The sequence below is a fragment of the Plutella xylostella genome, chromosome 3 (genome assembly GCF_932276165.1).
Source record: "Plutella xylostella chromosome 3, ilPluXylo3.1, whole genome shotgun sequence".
NCBI lineage: Eukaryota > Metazoa > Arthropoda > Insecta > Lepidoptera > Plutellidae > Plutella > Plutella xylostella.
Genome location: NC_063983.1, coordinates 2141013 through 2162546, shown reverse-complemented (window position 1 = coordinate 2162546; position 21534 = coordinate 2141013). Strand labels below are relative to the sequence as shown.

The window sequence follows — 21534 nt, the reverse complement described above, 5'->3', positions numbered from 1 at the left end:
ATCTTAGATTTTATAAACCAACCCTTCGAAAACAAACCCAAATTTAGGATTCCATAGTTTTATGTTCCATGTATTTAAATATTCAGAATTTGAGTCCAAGATTTCGAAGGGTGATGATTTATAAGTGAGCATAGCGTGTACGGTCGATGAACGGTCACAGGCGTGGGTGTGGACGCAAGCTTCGAGGCTCACTAGCAAATGTTAGCTCTGATATTGGTGATATAAGTTTTTTTAATTATTAATTTTGTGATAATTGAAGGGTATTTTACAATCATTATTATCAGCTAACATTTGGTGAGTACTAAATTTAATACAAGCCAACAATGGGTGTACTCATGTGCAGCCTTTCATATCTCTAACTCAAAACCAACGTCAGATATCAAAGACCAAAGCAAAACGACGCAATTTGAAACCAAAACACGCATAGGCAATCTTCCATTCTAGCGCTTTCGACCCGTATCCTCTCTTGTGATTGGTTGACCATTTTGGTAAATGAATACGATTGGCTAAGGTCAAGCGATAGGGCTACCACCAGTTTATATCTTCTAAACAATTAAAATAAAATTTTAGAACTCCGAAGTTTACTTAAAAAGTTTGACTTTTCTTCAAATAGTTATTTCGTCTTATCTTATTGCGACCCCAACCCAAAACTGGTCCTTCAAAACGCACCCATACGCATATACTTTGAAAAATATAGCATTTGACTGTCAATGCTGTATTTTACAAAGCATAGTCACCACAGTCATACGAGAGGCTGCGGGTGCGAGCGAGAGGGAAGATCACCTATAGAGTGCGACAAGACATCATATTTACGTCAGGCGTTGTCGAGCTCCGGTTCGGGCGTTAGTTGACGGTAGCGGGCGACCGGCGATGCGCCTGCGTTCACATTACAATTTGAGCCTTGTGTCCCCAGTTATACGGGTCATAGTCTAAGATTTATGTTACCAGATAGGTGGACTAGGAATTTAGTTCAGACGTAAATTGGATAATAATTAATTGAAGTCAGTGTTGGATGAATTTTCGTGTAAAGATCTGTACTGTAAGTGTGCGTGTTAATCCCTCACCCATCAATTAGACTGTTAGAACGGTATCGCTGTCCAGAATTGGCGCAATTTGCTTGCAAAGTCTACTTCAATGGATTTACTCACTTGAGCAAAGTCAACGAATCTTCCAAAGTTAGTTTTAATCACAAAATGTTCAAGAGATCATTTGATTTGATAATTTTTAACGCAACCCCCACTTTGTTAGAACAAAATAACATTAATTATATTGTAAGTGCGGCCTAAAACACACTTGATATAAGGTTGTCCGGACGTATGCGGTTGAAACCTTGTGTAAATAAGATTTTGTAAAACATGTAGTAGGCCAGTGAATGATAATTATTATACGAACTAATAACGAGTTTTTCGCACGTATGCATCGAGTTCATAATAGAACGAAAATTATTTCACGCAGCTCGATACACACGGTTATGTGTGTGACTTTTAAGTAAAAACTAGACAGTATGTTATATTTTGGCACCGACGTGTAATAAAACGTTTTAGATACTTTCACTGCCTCAAATAATTTTCGCTATTATAAAAAAAACTTAGCATTCAAGTTGTAACGGATAATTCGCACGTTTCCATTAAATTACAAAACTCAGTGTCTGTTTCATCATGACTGCATTAAAGTTATACGTGTTGTTAAAATATTGATGTCACTGTCTAAAACATAATTACAGAGAGTGACAGTTATCTCTTTTATCCGACACATAACCAATATCCAGACACTGTGAAACAGGCCCTAACTATGACTAAAACTATACCGCATCCATAAGTCATACACAACTGGCACTTCAAGTATTGTCATCTCATTCCGTCGCACTTTAACCTCATGTGCGAGACAGAAATAAACGACAACGTACAGTCAGTTACAATAAAGATTATAAGGATGAAAATGTAACATTAATAAAAATCTACGACAATGATTTTTATGAATACGGCATTTAAAAATATACGAAATTTTGTGTCCTTGCGGAAAATTCAAATCAACCTCCAAGGGCACAATACTTCGCATCACCTATTTCTTTTATAGAAATCTATAAATAAATACTATAGACTGATTGTTACAGTATAAAAAAATACCATATCAAATGGTGTTTTTTTCTTCACCATACGGCACCCATATCTCGTCTATCACTAAGGGTCGTTTTCTAGCGCGTTGCAATGTCCTCGAGTAAACTATATACACATTCACTGCCACGTAAAACGCACTTTTTTAACGTCCATCTCGTTATAACCCTTAGGCACCGAACTGATTTCATGAACTTATTTACTGTTCGACTGGCTTATCCTTTATTGATTGAACTTATTCCAACAGTGTTAATATCCACACTGTGATACACCGTTGCATTAAAAGCGAGGTACCCTCAACCAAGAATCAGCCAGTGGCTTCAACACATCCGGGCTCGGCACAGTTCTGGCCAGCCCGGGGTCAACCCGACGGCTCATCCTTGCTGTCCTGTCCGTTCTTCTTCTTCTGCTTCTGCTCCGTACCAAAGTGCTTACCGCTGAACTCTCTCCACGAGGCCCTCATTTCCCCCAACGAGAGCCTCGGTTTACTGAAATTCCCCATGAAGTCGGCTTTCCTATCTAAATCCTTATCCTCCTCGCTGTTCTCCTTTTTGAAGGCAAACTTTTTGTGTTCCGTGGGCGTTTGAGCCTCCTCATACACCCTTTCCGAGATGGTGTGGTCGGAGGACACTTTGGGTATCTTGTTGTCTTCAGCCAGGTCAGTCTCCGAGGGTGCTGGGTCGAGGAGGCAGTAGTAGGGGCGCTCACCCGAGTCCCAGTGTTCGTCGTCGTCGTCGCGGTCGCTGCCCGAGGAGTCGGAGGACGAGGGCGGGGAGGCGGCGGCGCGCGGGGGGGCCGCGGGGCGCGCGCTGAACTTGGAGCTGTCCGGCTGCTTCTGCAGGATCAACTCCACCTACGGGCAATGAAGGGTGAATGTTAAAGAGTGTGCAAACATAACTCAAAGGCATTGAAATAACAAGACTAGCAGTAGCTTTTAGTAGGAGATGATGGTACGACGGGGAATATCCCGACACGGCTCAGTCCTATGCGGTCCAGCCAGATGGACTTGTAAAGATCATGTAAGCAATTTTTTTAATAGCATAAATGCTACGAATAACAATACTCGAGAGTGTTATTGTTCGTAGCATAAATGTCTGAAACGAACGGTCGCGTGACATTACTATGAAATTAAACTGAAATTTTCAGGTTATAAGTACCTTGAAATCTTGGTGATAGAGTTTGTGTGTCTTGTCCTTGTGCGCGTCGTCCAGCTGCCACTTATTTAACGTTAACTTGAACGTTTCTAAATTTAAACCTGGAACAGGAAACAGAACCAATTAATAACAATAAACAATCGTTCCTGTATACGATCCCTTTGAGCGTGCAAAATGCTGTTTTATCATTGGTTCATGAATGCAACATAATGGCCATCATCTTTAGTGAAACGATCTTACATAAACGGGCAATGGTATCGACCGTCTTCTTGAACAGCCAATCACTTACCAGGAATATAATGATTACTAGGCGCAACCCCAAACAACCGAGGCTTCTTAAACTAAAAAGTACCAGGGCACCATGAAAACCATAGAGCTACTACTAGCCTCTCACTGTCTAGAGGCGGCGGCACGACGACCGCGCCGACCTGGTTCGCCATGAAGAACATTAATATTTTAAGGCGTTTCTAATAAAAACCGAAGTTGCCAATGTTTGTTGACTACCAGGATCACATGACTAAGCACAACCTTCAGAGAAATCCCATCAACTTGTTCTTAAAAGTATCAGGGAACCATGAAAACCACAGAGCCACTCACTGTCTAGAGGCGGCGGCACGGCGACCGCACCGACCTGGTTCGCCACGAAGAACGTATTGAACCAGAAGTGGAAGAGCTTCTCCTTCCTCATCCTTATCTTGGGCTTGTTGTAAACCTCGACCCTGACGTCTCCAGACACGGGGGTGCAGTGGTTGTATACTACCAGGATTATAGTTATGACTATACTTAGTAAAATATAGCGTGAACCCTATGACAGCTGGCTTCTGGCTTAACCAGTCATGAGTATCTATCAATCAAACATCAAAGGGCTTGCTATATTTCACAAAGCATAGGCACAACCTCCAAGTTCCAAGGATTCTTTTACTAAACATACATACAGACGAATTGAGAACCTCCTCCTTTTTTCCAAGTCGGTTAAAAAGTACCAGCTCACCATGAAAACTAGAGAGCTTAACACTAGCTACTCACTGTCTAGAGGCGGCGGCACGGCGACCGCGCCGACCTGGTTCGCCACGAAGAAGGTGTTGAACCAGAAGTGGAAGAGCTTCTCCTTCCTCATCCTCATCATCGGCTTGTTGTACACCTCGACCCTCACGTCTCCGGAGACAGGGGTGCAGTGGTTGAGCGGCATGCGGATCACGTTGTCGTGTTTGCGCACCTCGTGACAGCCTGATGGCGCCTGAAAGGAGAGATGCATTTATTTTAGTAATTGTTTTTTTTTTAAAGGGCGATGAAGTCTTTGATGAAGTATCAGGAGCAGGAGTCCATGAAAACCCAGAAGTATACCTAGTATGTTGTAACCCAACTAAGGAGCACCTAATTATAATATCAGAAGTACCTACCAGGAGTCCATGAAATCCCAGTAGCTTACCTAGTTTGTTGCAGAACCTCTTAAGAAATAAGGCAGCACTCGCAGTACCAGGCATCCATAAAACCCCAGAAGCTTACTCTTACCTATTACGCTGTGAAACAAAAGTACCAGGCGTCCATAATCTCCCAGGAGTTCTCAACCTACCTTGAGCGGCGGGTTATGCTGCACCACGGCCAGCTCGAGCGCCGCCTGTCCGTTGAGCGCGGGCGCGGGGCTCAGCACCAGCTCTCTGATGTGAAGGGCGCACGGCCGGTAGGACAGGCCCCCTCGGAGTAAAGCCGCGTAGTATTCTACGTAGCGACGTTGCGACGGGATGGTTACGCCTGGAATGTTAAGGTGGTGGGTTTAAGGAAGTGATAGATTTATATTTTTTCTTAAAGAGCCCTGCCAGGTAGGTACTTTAATACTAACTGCTTGGATACCGTCCGACCTAGTGAGGCAGGGCTCTACGGGTTAGTTAGACACTTACTTATAACTGGCTATTGCCCGCATACTCCGCTGCGTCCTTTAAAGTTTTCCCGTAGGACTTCCGGGATAAAAATTAACCTATAGCCTTTTCCTGGTTCTGCTACCTCCCTAGTCCCTACCAAGTTTCAGCCAAATCGGTTCAGCCGTTCTTGAGTTATAAATTAAATTGTGTAACTAACACCACTTTCTTCTACAGACTGATGATTTTTGCTTATTTGCAACCCCGATCGAAAAGAGGGAAGTTATAAATTTGGCATTGTGTGTCAGCCCATAGCCAAGTAATAATGAAACGCTTCACCGCATACGAATGCAGTGTTTTATTTGCTGAGATTCAGCTCAGTTCAAGGATAATTATTTTAAACATAAAATACCTACTTACTGCTGTAAGAAAATACATTTTGATGAGCAAATTTAATGTCCGTTTAGATTTATTGTAAGTAATATCCTGCATTTATTTACTGCGTAACAAGTGGCATTTAGTGTTTAACAAGTGACTTTATATTCGCATTTTTATTTAAAGATACGAAACATCACTTAAAGCAAGCTTTCAACGTGACTATAAACTTCTTTCAAAATAAGACAAATTTAATTACTTAAGTATATTTTTATCCTTAAAACCAACGAAAAAGTAGCATCAATATACTTTATTTTTACTTATCAAAGAGAACGAAAGAGATCTTCAGATGTTGGGTGGAGACATTTTTATAGTGATGATATTTACTTGTACTTAATTAGAGCCAACCTTATTATTTAAATCCATCTAAACATCCACATAGAGACCATAGAATACATAAACTGGTAACTTTGTATTAATACCTATTCTCCTTAATTAACAAAAAAACGATGCCCAGTTAACTAACAAAGTCTAACCGCATTACGTCAGTTCCGGTTCCAAATTCAAAATGACGATAATCGGATAAAAAAACAAATCACCGCCGCCAAACCTCCTTGCGGCCACTAAACCTAATTTTACCTTTTTTGTCGTGAGCCCTTTTCGTCCCGTAGAAATTGAGGGCTTCGTCGGCCGTGGCCTTCTGTCCGCTGTACAGCAGATAGCAACACACCATTGTACCTGAAAAAAAGAGACAAAACTTTTAAAATAAAAGAAAAAACTAAGGCTCAGCGGCCTTTATCTAACATCCTCTATTCTCTATACTTTTTACGCCATCACCCTGGCTGCGACGAAAAAAGCACTGGGTGTGTTCTTTTTTTGAAATTTATTGCTTTGAGTGTGAAAGTTCTTTTAAACTTTGCAGCCAGTCCTATCCTAATAGATGCTGTAAAGAAATTTCGCAATTTATTGGCCTCTTTATTGTCTAGTTTTTTTTCTTTGCGCAAGGCGCGTGGCGCGGGACTTTCGGGTGCCATTGTGGAGAATCGCAATATATCGTAATGAGAATAGGGCCATTACAATTTACAACCCTTTTGTCCGACGCAGAAATTGAGTTAAAAAGGACCCTTAACTTTGTAGACGGCTTTTAAAAGAATTCGCAATTCCACTGTCCTGAAACCCAGGCAGACTGTGGTAATGTATTCTATTGATTAGTGTCTGGGAGTGTTTCTGTAGTGTGTTGTTGTTTATTGCTTGTCAATGTTTATTTTCTTGGAACTAACATAATTGACACCTTCGCTGGGTTCCTGTAAGAGTGGAAATTTCTGAATTGAACATATTCAATTATTCAGATATTTTCAGTGCTGCTGTATGTACCTACTTCTGAACTCACGCTTAAAACTTCTTTCGTAATATAGCTTTTCTTTCTCCAAAATCCATCAGATTTTTCTTATCGTGTCGGTGACAAATAACACAGGAGCCTAGGACTTAGGGTTGAAGTGAAAATAATTAGCTAGTCAGTTTATCATCAGTCGCTGACTGCGGGTGAACCGCCTTTGCTCGTGTATAAGGAACAGGTCACTCGAGAATGCCTCTTTACACCAGGGTAAGTAGGTATACGCCCTAAAGCTATGAAGAAGATGAAGATCACCAATGCGTCCCTTGTGGCGTTAAGATAAGACCCTGTCCTGTCCCTTACCGGTGCGTCCCTTGCCCGCCTTGCAGTGCACGGCGGCGACGTTGCCCGGGTGCGCCGACAGCCACCGGTGCACGTCCTCGCAGAACGGCTGGATCAGCTCGATCTTCGGCGGGCTGTGGTCCTCGAACGCGTACCGTTCCACCTGCCGGAGAGAGAAACATGTATTAGTTAGGTATAGATAGGTCATTAGAGTTTTGGGATCATAATTGGCATGTACCTACATGAAAAGAGCCTCCTCGAATGGCGTATCAGTATCAAACAGCACCTTAGCTAATTCGACTACTAGAATACAGCTCTTAACATAAGAAGAAGAATCATTTAACCACGAAGGCAAACCCTAGTTCAGGTCTATAGTATAAACGCTCTAAGAAAAATAATGTTGTGATGTAACCCATTCATAATTCATGACACCAATTATAATCAGGTTTTGGTGCATTTTACAAAAGTTGCGTTGTGCGAAGGGTACATTTTGTGATTGGTGGTTTATGCTTACAAAAATAAAATCTCTGCGGTGCATTTTGCGATAGGTACTTTATGCTCCTGAACATTTTATGTGTGAAAAATTGATTATTAAGAAATATTGCATAGAAACAACTAGCTAACAAACTTTATCAAATTATTGATCAAGATATGGGGATAATATTGCAATATATCGCTTAGATAATGTTGGAATAGCCATTATGAAAAAATACAATGTTTCACAATGTAGCTATTTTATATGTATGTACTTTATATTCATATTCATTTATTATTGCATTTAGCTATGTTAGAATTCTCCGTTTATTTAGAAATTGTCTTAGGTATTTATTTATTTGTGAAACATTGTATTATTATTTTGTTCAGGAAAGCTGAAGTGAATAAGCATACCTTCAACTATAGTTTATATCAAACAAAACCTACATAAGACGTATCGAAGTTCTTATAATAGTGGAGTGGTAGATAGTAATTAGTGATAAAGTTATCTGTCCACTCCGGTCTCACTATTGAGTCTAACCACGATAATGAGCAATCAATATGTCAGACATCTTTCAAGTGCGGAAATAAAATTATGCTTAGCTAATATATTTTAAACTTACATTCAACTTATCATTTGTATTTGTAAGTATGGTCTGCATCTAATCACACTATACCAACTTAATTGATTATTAATAATACCAGTAAGTAGGTATGAATGCGAAAATTTAAAACGGTAACCCTTCGTTGACAAAAAAAACCAACCAATGCAACTAAAGCAATCTGAACGATAGGTAGGTATACAAAGAGAGAAAGTGATCCCGCGGGATTGATCCAATAATGCTACAGATACATTGGATTAAATTCAAGAGAGTAACGAATAATACTTTTTATCAAATTCATAATGGGGTAAATTAAATGTAAAGTGAGCTAAACTAGCAAGCAAAACCGGCTAATTAAATAAATAAAAGTTTATGATTCGATTTTAAATGTTTAAATAGTTCAGTCCGATTGCAATTAGTTTGGTCTGACAAAGGTCATTATGATAACAATATTATCTGTTACAAGAACTGTGACTTAGGTGGTCTAGCTACTGTTAGATAATAAATAAAATATTATTTTTGTAAAACCATTCCTCAACTTACTATACAAGATAGGTATTGCAAAAGTGGTATAGATAGTTTTTTTTATGCCCGTCAGAAGTTTCACAAATTGTTGTTGATTAAGTGGATGTGTATGAGATATAACCAAGTAATCAAATCACCACGAACGACAATCCTCTATGCCAAAATACGATTCGAACCAACTATAATCACACCAAGTGTCCACGACGGCCCGTATGTACCTCGGTATGTATGCACCCGTATCGCCGACAGCTGCTATCACTTATCACCTTATCAGACAGAGATAGCCTTTACCTGTCACTTGTGGCGGCACAGCACACACACATCATAGTAATGATGCTGTGAGTGTGTGTGAGTAGTGTAAGTGTCGAAGTAAAATATGTAGCTAATATATTTAACGCCAACTACAAAGTTTCAGTATCCTGGTATTGTAATCGCGAAAGTTGGTAAGTATAGATGTTTGTTACTCTTTCAAGGTAAAACATAAAAGTATTTCATGTCGCTAGTTTTTTTTTCTTCATAATTGTTATTAATGGGATTCTTCGGCAATCACTTAATATAGAGTATAGAATAAAATTTCAGATAACGATACGCGAGAAGGCAATCACATAGGATGGACGAGTACTTATCACTCTATCAATAAGGTGTAATATAGTGCAACTACTGTCAACGTAGACTATACTGTGCCGAGGCGCCGTGTGGTCTACCGAGTGACGGAGTCAGGACTACTGTAGCTTGACAAACGAGTGTTGTCACGCAATCGGTACGCTTAAAGGCCTTAAAGCAACGAGATAGGGTCGTGGTTAGGTTACATGGTCCGAAACTTTAATACACACGTGTTTCGTAAGGTAGAGTAACCTCCAGACGTCACTGTTCGCTATGTATGTAAGAAAGTCAATGAAACAATACACAGGCAAAAGCCTATGTGAACAAGACCATGATAGTTAAAACAAATTACTTTATTTAATAAGCTTCACAAATCTGCCCATAGTGCCCATCAAGCTACAATACTAGTCACTTGCGTTTCGCTGCTAGCATTTAGCCGTGCGGCTTCAGAGACCCGTGTAAACGCTCTCATAATCATCACAACCCGACTGTCAGATGTGTTCTAGCTGCCCGAAGGCCACTGACAAGGCTTTACGACTGCTGCCGAAACAACAACCGCCGGGCTTAAGGCTGTCACTAAAGCTGGAAGAAAATCAGAATCTGTCAAATCTAGTGAGGGGGGGTTGAGGTATGCGGGGCGTTCTACGGACAATGACATGAAATTTTAACATAGTACTCGAAAACATAAAAGTGAAGACATGCCACTTTGTTAAAAATATACTAAGTAAGTAATATTGTTTTGTGATACGAAAATATTTATTTTTATTTGAAAGTATTTTTAATATTTAATAATTAATTATATATAAAGTCGTACCCGTGCCGATATTTATACAGGTTGTTGCAAAAAGGGTTTAATACTATGCCGAAACCTACGTGTGCAGCATGTTATTGATGTTATTTCTAAGCCAGGAAATGAAATCAGAATGTAAAAAAATCGCGAAAATATTATCAGAGTTTAATAGTTCAGGGTGTTGTATTAAACTCTGCCCCCGTGTAATAAAAAAAGTATAGTTAGCCGAAAGGGCGTTACTCAGGCGTCACTCTGAAAAACTTTTATCCTACGTAATTTTTTATATTCATGAAAAAAACGCTTCTTCATATAATTTTTTTTTTGGTCACGTGACCTTTTAGTTAGACGACCTGTTTTTTTTTGGTGTTTCAAAAGCAGAACAGTAGTTTGCAGAACTCTGCATATACAGGGTGTCACAAAAGGTTACGTAGCTGGCAAAGGGATATGGGGAGGTCACCAGAAAAATAATAACATGTAAGTACCCCCGCAAGGGAGTACATTAGTACAAGGCGAGAGTGTGTATTTTTTTTTTAAGTACTTATGTGTATTTGGGATATGATAGAAATAATATTTTTGTTTCTTAAAAACCAAAAAATTTACACCTTGCTGCGCTCTTTTGCTCACTGTAAGTACACCTACAAATATTGCTGTATTAAAAAAACGGTTTTGTTATAACGATTATAAAAAAAAGTTATTTTCATGTCAAGGAGTCATTTACCTAATTACGATTTCACTCAACAGCAGGTGAACTGAAAAAATAAGTTCTAGTTCTATCATCACTTTAGATCGCAAACATTGTAACTCCACTTTTCTCGGCGAAAAGTACTCTTTGGTGTCAATAGAAACGTTTTTTGAATTCACATGTTTTCCTCTTTATTCGAAAAAAAAAACTGTATTCCGCATTTTACCATTTGTTTTCCTCTAAACCCCAAACCGTGATTTTTAAACAAGAAAACTTAGTAATTATACCCTTTATTCTCATATACAACGTGCGATGTAGGCGAACGTGAACGAAAACTATGCAATAAGCCTTTGTTTTTATTACTACTTTAGTAAATTACAATAACATACTCAACAATGTTAATTTTTTTTGCAATGTTATGTTGTTAAATTAAGATCTAATATTTTATTAACATGAAGTTACTTTCAACTTTTTTTTGCATCTATGCGTCGAATCACAGCATGACGGCTGCTGCAGCTTCCTGCTGTCCTGTCCTCCAACCAATCCCACCAGTACTGCAGGTTGCGTCGAATACGAGCTATTCTCTTCGACTTGACAAGACAGGTGCTCCCGGAAGGATCATAGATCGCACGGAACCCGTACCGTATAGAGGCAACGGACTCCTTTGCAACAGCCCCCCAGATTCGGAAGTAGCCCATGCACTGCATGGCGAGCACAGCTGCAGCAATTTTTTCGTAATGAATCATTGGGATGTCATCCCCGAAGGAGGCTCTCAGCCTACCTCACGACCTGTGTGACATTAGAAAAATGCACTGTGCTAACGCCGTTTGCGAGCTTGATTTGCAGGACCGCGTTGTATGCCAAGTTCCACAGCAGAAGGGTCCAAGACCTACCGCTGTGGAACTCCGCAACTGAACTTCTTCAGTGAAAACAAACCCTCTCTTTTCGCATCCTTAATGTACTTGTTAGACACGTATGACCTCTGTCAATTTTCTGCAGATGACGAGATAGAGAAGACAAGTGATGGTATACAAGAGCCGCCCTAAAGGTTCGCCCTCTAGGGGATAGAGTTGAACGCGGTTACTATTTTTAAGCAAACAGCCAGCGCAACAACTCGCCCGTGGTTCTTATCCTGCTCCGACAGTGAACGAACGCAAAGTATTGTACCCACTATTCGAATCCGCATTTCGGATGCCAAACTGACTGTCCGAAAGGTCGAAACCGTACCACCACAGAGGTATGACTCGTTCGAAGAGCTTATCAGGCTCTTACAGCAATCAGATGTGTCGGTACACTGAAAGATAATCTACAGGCCTGCTTTATTTATTTAGGAGCACTAATGGCCTCCTTTCAGTCATTGAGTCACTGGCACTCAGGCTGCGGTTGAACAGGAAGATAGACTGTCTAAACAAATCATTTTTAGGCTAGTTAAAAAAAAACTTTAGGTGGGTAGTATGCCAACTAGAACTACAAATAAAACAGTATTTTTGTCTCCTCTAAAATTTGGTCACGAGGAGTTACGATGATTACGATCTAAGGTGACGCTGACGATATTTTATACAAGGTATTGAAAAAAGGGTATAAAGCTTAGCCAAAAGTGGATTTAGGTGCCATTCTGATCCACTTTTCTTCTACAATTTTGAAAATTCACGTAGCAAAACCTTTTACATAGAAACTTATTCGATCACGTGACTTTTTACTATAGAGACCGAATTTATTTTTCGAGAATTTCCAAAACTTGGAGAACAAAAGTTGTTCAGAATAACCCCTGAGTCAAACCCTTTCGGCACAGTATACCCTTTTTGCAACATCCTGTATAGGTAATATCAGGTTTATAAAAGACCTGGGCCTGTAGAGTGAGACTCGGCATGGGGAGTCATAATTTATAGATCTTTTAGGTTGCAGTGGCGAATGGGCACTGGTAGCCCTGCCCTTTTCTATAACTATAACTATAGGTAATTTTATGGCAATTTAAAAATGGTACAACATTTATCTATTTGAAAAAATCATTAAAAATATACATTACCTATCACCCTAATTTAAAAAAAAAATTCAGCCCTTACTTTAAACTTATAACACCCCTCTATTTCCTTCAGGGGTTAAAAAACCTGTGTATTTAATATTTTCTTATGAGTTTTTTTTTTAAACTAGGCTCTTACATAGTTGTACATAATATTATGCGGTATTTTATTCCACTTGTAACGCATAAAATTCATAGCCACAGTAAACATTTCATTTTTTTCATGGCGAGATACAGTCGCACTTAACCGCTTTTTTGCAAAGCTTGTTAAATAGATTTAAAAAATTATGTAAATTTTAGATCTTCAATTTTTAAAAATACTTACTTATTTTTAACAACCTGTAGTGTACAGACTACCACATCTTAAAATATATATATTTTTAATTAACTACGGTTTTTGGTTTCAAATAAAACAAATTATGAACTTACTTTTCAACACCCTGTATATTGTGTAGCTTACCTACCATACACAACCGTTAAAATAAAATAAATTACCCCTCAGAATATAAACAGGCTCGCGCTTTGGCATACTGCATTGACCGTATAGTTCTTATTCGGAGAATCTAATAAGTGTCATTATGTGCAATGTTTACCTTTATCTATGCATCTGTAACTCTATAGTAAAAAATGTAAACAAATCGAAAAGGCGAAATGTTTTCTAAGAATTTTCGGCTTTTCTGCATCTAAAATGATTAGAAAATTAACTTTCCATAGCAAATGCATATGTATTATAATACTTGTAGTCATAATTTGTTGATTTAATCAGTTTTTGTGAAATATTTGATAAAAAATAAAATGGCGTGGGTATCGCTCCTAACAGGCCGCCACCAGGGCGACGACTGAAGAAATCTGAAATCTGTCACGGTGTCATCATTTTTAAACCGGAATTTATTAGTTTTTTGCAAAAAAAGTTGACTTCTGGTCCATTAAATCCAACTCTTTAAGGTAACTTTGTTAAGAATTTAATTACCTACACATACATATAAGATTCCATGAAAATGGGCCCTCTGATTTCGAGGGTTTTTACATAATAAGTCAAAAAATGGCAAAAGACATGGTGTGTTTGCATTTTTTTTTAACATACTTATTATAATCCTGCACCAATTTCTAAGCAACTAACATGTTCAGTATACCCTCTGCTACAATATATATTTTTATCAATGTGATAGAAGCTACCGTTTTTCCAATCTAATCAAGTATATCAAGCCGACTTTAGCATTTTAGCTTTAGGGATCCCCTTAACATGCCGTGCGAAGCAGGGAATTATATGATCAGAAATTATCGACGATTGAATTATTTCAGCTTCATTTCCAACTAAATAATTATCTGATTTTTGACAAAGCCCTTCTTCGTAGAAGACTGAATTCAAAATAAATATTCCAATGCCGTTTCAACTTCACAACCAATATCTGCGAAGATCTTAGAAAACCTGCTTCGGGGAACTGAAAACTTTCCGTATATTCCTTACACGAGTAAGTTTTTTGTTACGAGAGAGACAGCTAAGCGGAACTGTGACGCGTACTTAGACATTTCATTATACTTATCAGCTTTTCCAACAGGAAAATGAGTACATTCTACATTTCCTCTCTGGTACAACCATTAAATATAATTAATAATGAATACCAACTTGAGAGAGAAAAAAACGCAAATTTTTAAAATTCGTAGATCAGGAATTGTTCAGGACGACCCCCTGATTCAGCCGAAGACTTAGCATACCACTTTTGCAACTCCCTGTATAATAACCGAAGTTAGAAACCCTCGACTGATTATCGTAGTAGCGCTATTTTGATGAACATATAAACACACTCTCGACCAAAACACCATCCATATTTTACACCACACGGTAAAAGCTTCATGGAATCCATAAACTAAAGTCGCCATAACATGAGATGACGGAAGCCCAGCAGGGGGGTCACTCTATATAACGAAAAACTAAGTTTCGGAGTGCTGCTGCTAGCTACGACTCTATCTCGTTGTATTAAACGTGCCGATTGCACGACAGCTCTCGTACGTTCGTTTTTCATCAGTATAGAGTAACCCTCCAGGTTCTGTTTTAAACGTTAACAGGCTCTTTGGCAACATTTGTGAACGATGGACATCGTCGGCTAATGGGCGATTCTATACGAAAAGGGCGAGGATAAGGAAGTCACTTTCAAAAGACACCGTTCAACTTTATCGTTCGTTAGTTCGTTTGATTATGAAACACGGGTCACTTCAGTTTACGAAAAATTAAGTTTCGGAGAGCCGCTTCGCTAACAACCACTCTATCTCGTTGTATTAAACGTTCCGATTTCACGACTACTTTCGTTCGTTACATTTTTGTAAGGCTAGAGTGAGCTTCCTTTTGAGTGTTCTTGTTAAGATACTTGGATGTTTAAATTAAATTGGTGTTTGGAAACTTTTTATTAAGTTTCGTCTTTGTCAACTGTGTCGAATTGAGTCTCGTTACGAATTTTTTGCTCTAAATGTTCAGAATTGAGTAAGTTACTTGGACTTTTGTTTTGTGGACGATAATATCATGTAACAAAGAAACGATTCGTGTTAATTGTACGCTATACTTATACTTTTTGTGCAACTAAAAACGAAGAGATTTGATGAAGTGTAGAGCACTTTATTACCAGAGGACATGAATTTCTAGGACTTGCTAAACATAGTCAGTGTTTGAAGATCAGTTAGGATAGGATGATTTATTTTCGAAACGATTACCTTTGTACGATCAACTGAATATGTATCGGTACTGTTGCCGACTTGCAAAGCTTTCAAATTTCTTTTTAAGAATGCATAACGCACCCAATGCATGCGACATAAGAGTTAAAATCACACTGAAAGCGTTAGGCTTCGGCCATTCCTACAGTACAGTTACAAAGTTGCAGGTTGACGGTGAATAATTTCGATTAACTAAAACATTGCATAGGGAATGTGGTACAGTGGACGCCATGGTAAATGTCTCTGTTGCCGTTCAAAAATAGACACTTGGGTGCAATAATTAAGGGCGGTAACAAGTCCAAAGTACTTGAAAGTAATGAATAACTAACACACCGAGCCGAGGACACGTACCGATATTTATTTTAAGACAAATAAAGCTAATGAGAACCGGCTACTGTGTATTCATGATATCTAAATTTGAACCATACATTGCTGTGCAACGAAATAGCTATATGATGCAATAATGCAGTTAGATTTCTAGTGCTTTCGCGTGACGATAGTGCCTTGAGATTTGCACTAGATTTTCATCTGTACCAACAATTACGAAGATTATTGATCACCCATTATTGTTCCGCTCGCTATTGAAATATTCATTAGGATAGATATTATTTGGATACAATGTTACTAAGGGTGGATTCGACCAACGTCGAGTAACTTTTTACTCACGAGTAAACTAGCAGTTACTCGCGAGTAAGCCGATTTTGCATTCTACCAAACCCGAAACCAAGATAAGTAGCTTATCCCAAGAATAAAATGTTATACCGCCAAAATTGACCGTGTAACGAGCTTATCCGAGAGTAATTTTGTAATGGCGGCGGCACATCAGAAGATTAGAAAACCGTCATAATGACATATAAGCACATCTGTCAAAACATAAACAAAAGTAAGTTAATAGGCAAATTCTCAAAATAACAACAGCGAATAAAATATTAAAACATAAACAATTTCATACTATTATAATCCATTCAAACTAAGTTGGCATGTCATTTCTATTGCATGCTTTGAAACGCAACTATTTTTATTTTAGTTGCATTACAGTTTCGTTCCTCGTTCATTCAATTAATCATGGTATAACTTAGTAGAATGCAAATGTACTTATCCTAGATATTTACTCGCGTATAAATTTTATTCCGGTATAGTTATTCTCGTGTAAGATGATGTTTGGACGAATTCGCCCTAAAAGGTTTCTGAAGACGTTGTAATGTTACGTATCGGTCGTCCACTGAAGGTCGAAACGGTAACACTAAAGGATTTAAGTTTGAAAGGTGAACAGGTCAGATCTTGGGGTGAAAAACGTAAAGTGTCAGGGATACACTGAACAAACTGTCTTAACCAGGAAGCAGTGGCTGCCGCCAGTAGTTCTAAGATACAGAAAACCGTCTGTTGCGGAAGGCTATTGGTCATCATGGAAGTCAGTTAGTTGAGGATACCAGAAACCTTTTGGCACCAATTGCCTCGATCCCGGCATTCCCAGCGCGCGTAAAATCAACACCGAGATTATCGTCCCTAAACTGTCGAGTGAGTGACAATTTACTCTCACGAGAAAGTAAAGTCGCATAACTCGCGCGCCAAGACGCGACTGCCGACATTCATCATGTCATGCGAACATTTTGACACTACTTAATGTGCTTGTCACCGTAATTTAGATTAGTGGGGGCGCGCCGGTGACATTGACAGCGTCTCGGAGTAATTCCGCTAAATACATTGCAGCGGCGTCGTCGGTGAAATATCGCGGTTGTAAACTCTGTCTGCGTTTACGTTTTGTGTTGCCGTTCTGAAAAGTGGGGATCGGTGTAATGAATCACAAGTCAGGAGGACATGAGCTAAATCAGAGGACCGGATGGATCATTTGTAAGCGAGTCTGCCGAGGGTGCCTGGTTTGATGCCTGGCAGATATTTGCTGCTGTAGCGTCTTGAGTGTAAACTTTTTGTTCCGTGATATCTTCAGCCCGCTTGTCAAGCGTGTTTGTGGAAATAACCATTCAGTCTTGGAGGAGAACCATGTCCTGAAGTGGACTTTTTACAGAATGATATTGTAACATAACATTGTACAAAATATAAAAAGAGGAGTTAGGTAATGCTACTACGCCATCTTACTGATCTAGACTACAATCCTTAAGCAGAATAAGTCATGTTTGACAGATATACAATGCTGCTGAAGGATTCCCACGGCAGCGGCACACCACCACCCAGCCACTAATCACCAGACTCGGCCTCTCGCTCGCACGTGAGTCATCTCGTGACGTGACCGCGGGTGGCGACATTGGGGGGACGCCTCGGCCGGGGATCACGCGAGCGTCTTATGTCACTCGTGACGTCACAGTCAGGCTGTGGGCTCAGCAGTCAGCACGTGGGGAGTCTTTACATCACTGTGTACTGTTTGTTGGTGTGATGTGTTACGTGGCTGTTGCTGGGCTAAACCATGCTAACTAGTAGTTTAGTACTCCGTTATTTAGAAAAACGCAACTCAAGGTAGAAAACAAAATTTCCTAAAAATATATTATATGTATTCCTTCAGTCAGATGTAATTCAGTGTATCGCGAACACTAAAAAGTTATGTATCTCGAGAAACAAGAGTTTAACCAGCACTTTAAATTTTGACATATTATTCTTGCAGCTGCCGTAACACGAGTTCTTTATCGACGTAGATAAACGTCTAATATCACCTTCCATAAATACGGTGCTGTGATTCATGAAACACGCATTAAACCAGTTTACCGACGTCGACAACGTACCCGTGTAGCGGCCGCAGTTTTCAAAATATTGACGTCATAAATAAATGAAATTTAAGGGCCAGCACTCACCCGCTCGTGGAACTTGCTCGAATCGTAGCTGCGCTCGGAGCACAGGTTGTATATCTTGTAGTGGTCGCGGTGCTTCAGCTCCAAGAAGCGGTACACCTCGTCGATGTGGTTGCGGTACACCCCCTCCAGCTTCTCCGCCGGGAAGCCCATCGCTATCAGCCTGTCTGTTATGTCTGGAGGGTTGGGGGTTAAGGAAATAGAGGGAGAAATTTGTGGAGGAGATTAACACATCATCAATATAAAAACTATATACACTCACGGAGACGAAGGAAAAGTTCCAGTGACATATAGAACTTCAATGACAGGTGGAACTTTTTCATTGCTCGTGACTTGTGAGTATATTACCATCAGCTACCAAGCTTCATAATTTTTTCGTGTCGGTGACAATCACTAGAGCTTTACTGGGGTTTGTCACTGTGGTGAAAGGATTGGCCAGAGAGATTAGGGTCAGTTGCTGACGGCCCAGAGTGCGTCGGACGCACCTACATACGGTGCTTGACATAGGTTTTAAAGAGTGCTATAAAACCACGGCCTTCTTTACCCAGCTTCAAAGGTAAGGTCCACAGGCCGGTAGGCGACCCACAAGCAATTGATGGCCAGTTTCCAGTAAACAAATAAAATACGCTTTGTAATTTTTTTCACCTGGAATTGTACAAGTTAAATTGCAAGTCAACCGAGAAGATGATTTGACACATTGTGATTAGTGCTACCGGTGTAGAAGTGGCCCTATTCTCTAAGTTTACGACTGATGCCAGCCGCGACTTGGTTAGGATCAAATGATACCATGTCAACCGAACACATGTCATAGGTAGGAGCCATTAATTAAAATTAACATCTTGAGAGATCAATAGTCAGAGACAATACATTCTGCGCTTATTTTCTAGTCTATAAGTAGTTAACTTTTATCTACAAATTACAATAAAGCAATTACTATAGGGACATAATCTAATTTTCAGCGCATATAATATTAACACAAGCCTTTGAATATTGCAACAAAAACGTCACTCAAACATTGCATCTCATTACCGCCGCGCCAGCCAGTATCACGGACGGGTCTCGTTTTTATCCACCCCATTAGCATAACAATCATCTCCTACACAATGTACATAGAGGCACTTATATATATACTACGTACTTCCTTACACGTGGTAGCGCTACATACCTACATTGTGCATACAACAAGATATTATGTATATCTTTGCTAATATTAGACCGCTGCGAGTGTGTTTGCTTATTACTTTATTAAGCTTTTAAAAGATTATCGCTCGGTTTACCACTTAAGCTTCTTTCTGTGGTGGGATTTCCATCGGATCGGATGAACCTCGACGGGTGTCGTCCCTTGCTGTAATCTGGGGTCGTTCCTATTCGTTATTTAATCCAAAGCTTGGAGTCAAACTGGGAATGGTTTAAAAAAAAGTAATAGAATAACGATTTTTGTAAAATATCTTAAATACCTACCAACACAATTTGAATGATTTCGTCACTGTTGTAGATTCTTTCCTAAGTACGAGTATAATGTCTTGGCTTGACTCTCAACTCAACGCTGTCCAAACTCCACTATCCGCTTCCATCGTATCTCAACTCCATAAAACTAAAACCAATACAGGCACGGTAGCTGGCTTATTCAAATATTGGCAGATATTTATATCACTCTGTACGTTAGCGTTAGAGAGGATAAGGAAAATTTTGTGACAGGTTGAACGCCCACGTGCGCTAAGTAAACAATGCCACGACTTGACCGCCAGCCGGGACCGATCCCACCACGCCATTGTACACTCTACCCGCATACGAATTAGTACAAGATTCGCAAAGCCACACCTAAGCTTTAAGACTGGCACGGCCATAGGAATATGGACTCAGTTGCAAATAGGTTAAACTCTGAATTGACTATGACGAGTTTTATTTTTTGTGGCAGTTTTTTTTGGCGTAGCAACAGAGCCTGTTGCCATGTGGAACTAGCCGCTATTTTATTTTAAGTATAAATTTTTACACATTATTCTTTTGTGTGGTGTCGAGACTGAATTTTAATGGCATTCTAGACGAGATGATAAAGAAAATAAAATAAATATAATTTATTAAAATTTATTGCTCGAACGCCAATCGTAAAACAGTTTTGAATATGAGTGAAAATATCTATTTTAATAATATGCTCATTGGAAACCGGTGAGATTAAAATTTTTAATTATTACACTAATAATACACATAATTGGGGCAACAGAACTGGTTTGCAATCTGCAAAATTTTCGTGGTTTGTCAAACTATTCTTATAAAATGTATTTTTAACTTTTTTATACGACTTTCACCTGGCTCTTAAAATCATTCCTGTTACTGTAATTTATATGGCTGCGTATAATGGAATACCTACATAAACTCAAAAATTTCACACGAAACACAACAAACACTATTAAATAGGGAACACACAAAAAAACCACTAACTTTAAATGTACCTGTTACGTGAAACGGCCCCATAAAATTAACCATTATAAGTGGGTATATTATTATGAAAGCTACACGGTTTATTATGCATAAATAAAATTACATAAATTATGCAACAAGTTCTGAATTAGTGGACATCGTTAAAGTGTCATAAGAGTAAATTTATGGCCCATCCGACTGCTCTATATTTGGCAAGTTTCGTTGTAATGCTCGCGGTTACCTGAGAAAACCTTGGACAGTAAACGGTTTGCATTTTACTTTAGGTACCTACGACTCTGCCATATATTCGCGATTATCTGTATGATTACGCAACGTAATAATTGACTGACGATTCTTAAATCGTGCTACATTTCTGTTTGTGTTAATTTTACTTGATAAAACCACATGTATGTATGTACACATATGTGTCTCTCTTGTTGACTCCTTTCATTACATTCCTGAAAAAAGACGATTCTTGCTTACGTTTAAATATTTTTTTACTGACAATGTTTTCTCTATCAAAACTTTTACTGTAGGCAAATTATCCGTCAGTGAAATACGAGCTAAACCTATACATTCAAAGCTAGCTAGCAATAGATGAAATACTATTAAACGTTTGCAGCAAGTTACCCTTAATTTTCAACAGAAACTCTACTAATAGAAAAATGTAGCAGATAATAACAGAAAAGTGTGGATGTGTGTATAATTTGATTGCCCTGTCAGGCATAACGGAACAAGC

At 39.1% G+C, this 21534-nt stretch overlaps 1 protein-coding gene across 3 annotated transcripts in view; it reads right to left on the bottom strand.

Annotated features, from left to right (window-relative positions):
- Window positions 1-21534, bottom strand: part of LOC105395096 (phosphatidylinositol 3,4,5-trisphosphate 3-phosphatase and dual-specificity protein phosphatase PTEN) — a 46756-nt gene that overhangs the window by 7435 nt on the left and 17787 nt on the right. The window contains exons 2-9 of one of the 3 annotated variants that reach the window (XM_038117074.2): window positions 18381-18553; window positions 7196-7337; window positions 6139-6237; window positions 4842-5020; window positions 4295-4505; window positions 3272-3369; window positions 2823-2967; window positions 814-876 (exon numbers count right to left, since the gene is read on the bottom strand). In XM_038117074.2, coding sequence (XP_037973002.1) covers window positions 815-876; window positions 2823-2967; window positions 3272-3369; window positions 4295-4505; window positions 4842-5020; window positions 6139-6237; window positions 7196-7337; window positions 18381-18553 — 1109 coding nt within the window. In that variant the 3' untranslated portion in view covers window position 814. Of the gene's footprint in view, window positions 1-813; window positions 2968-3271; window positions 3370-4294; window positions 4506-4841; window positions 5021-6138; window positions 6238-7195; window positions 7338-18380; window positions 18554-21534 lie in introns of all 3 variants that reach the window. The other 2 variants (XM_038117073.2, XM_038117075.2) reach the window with 2 other exon arrangements.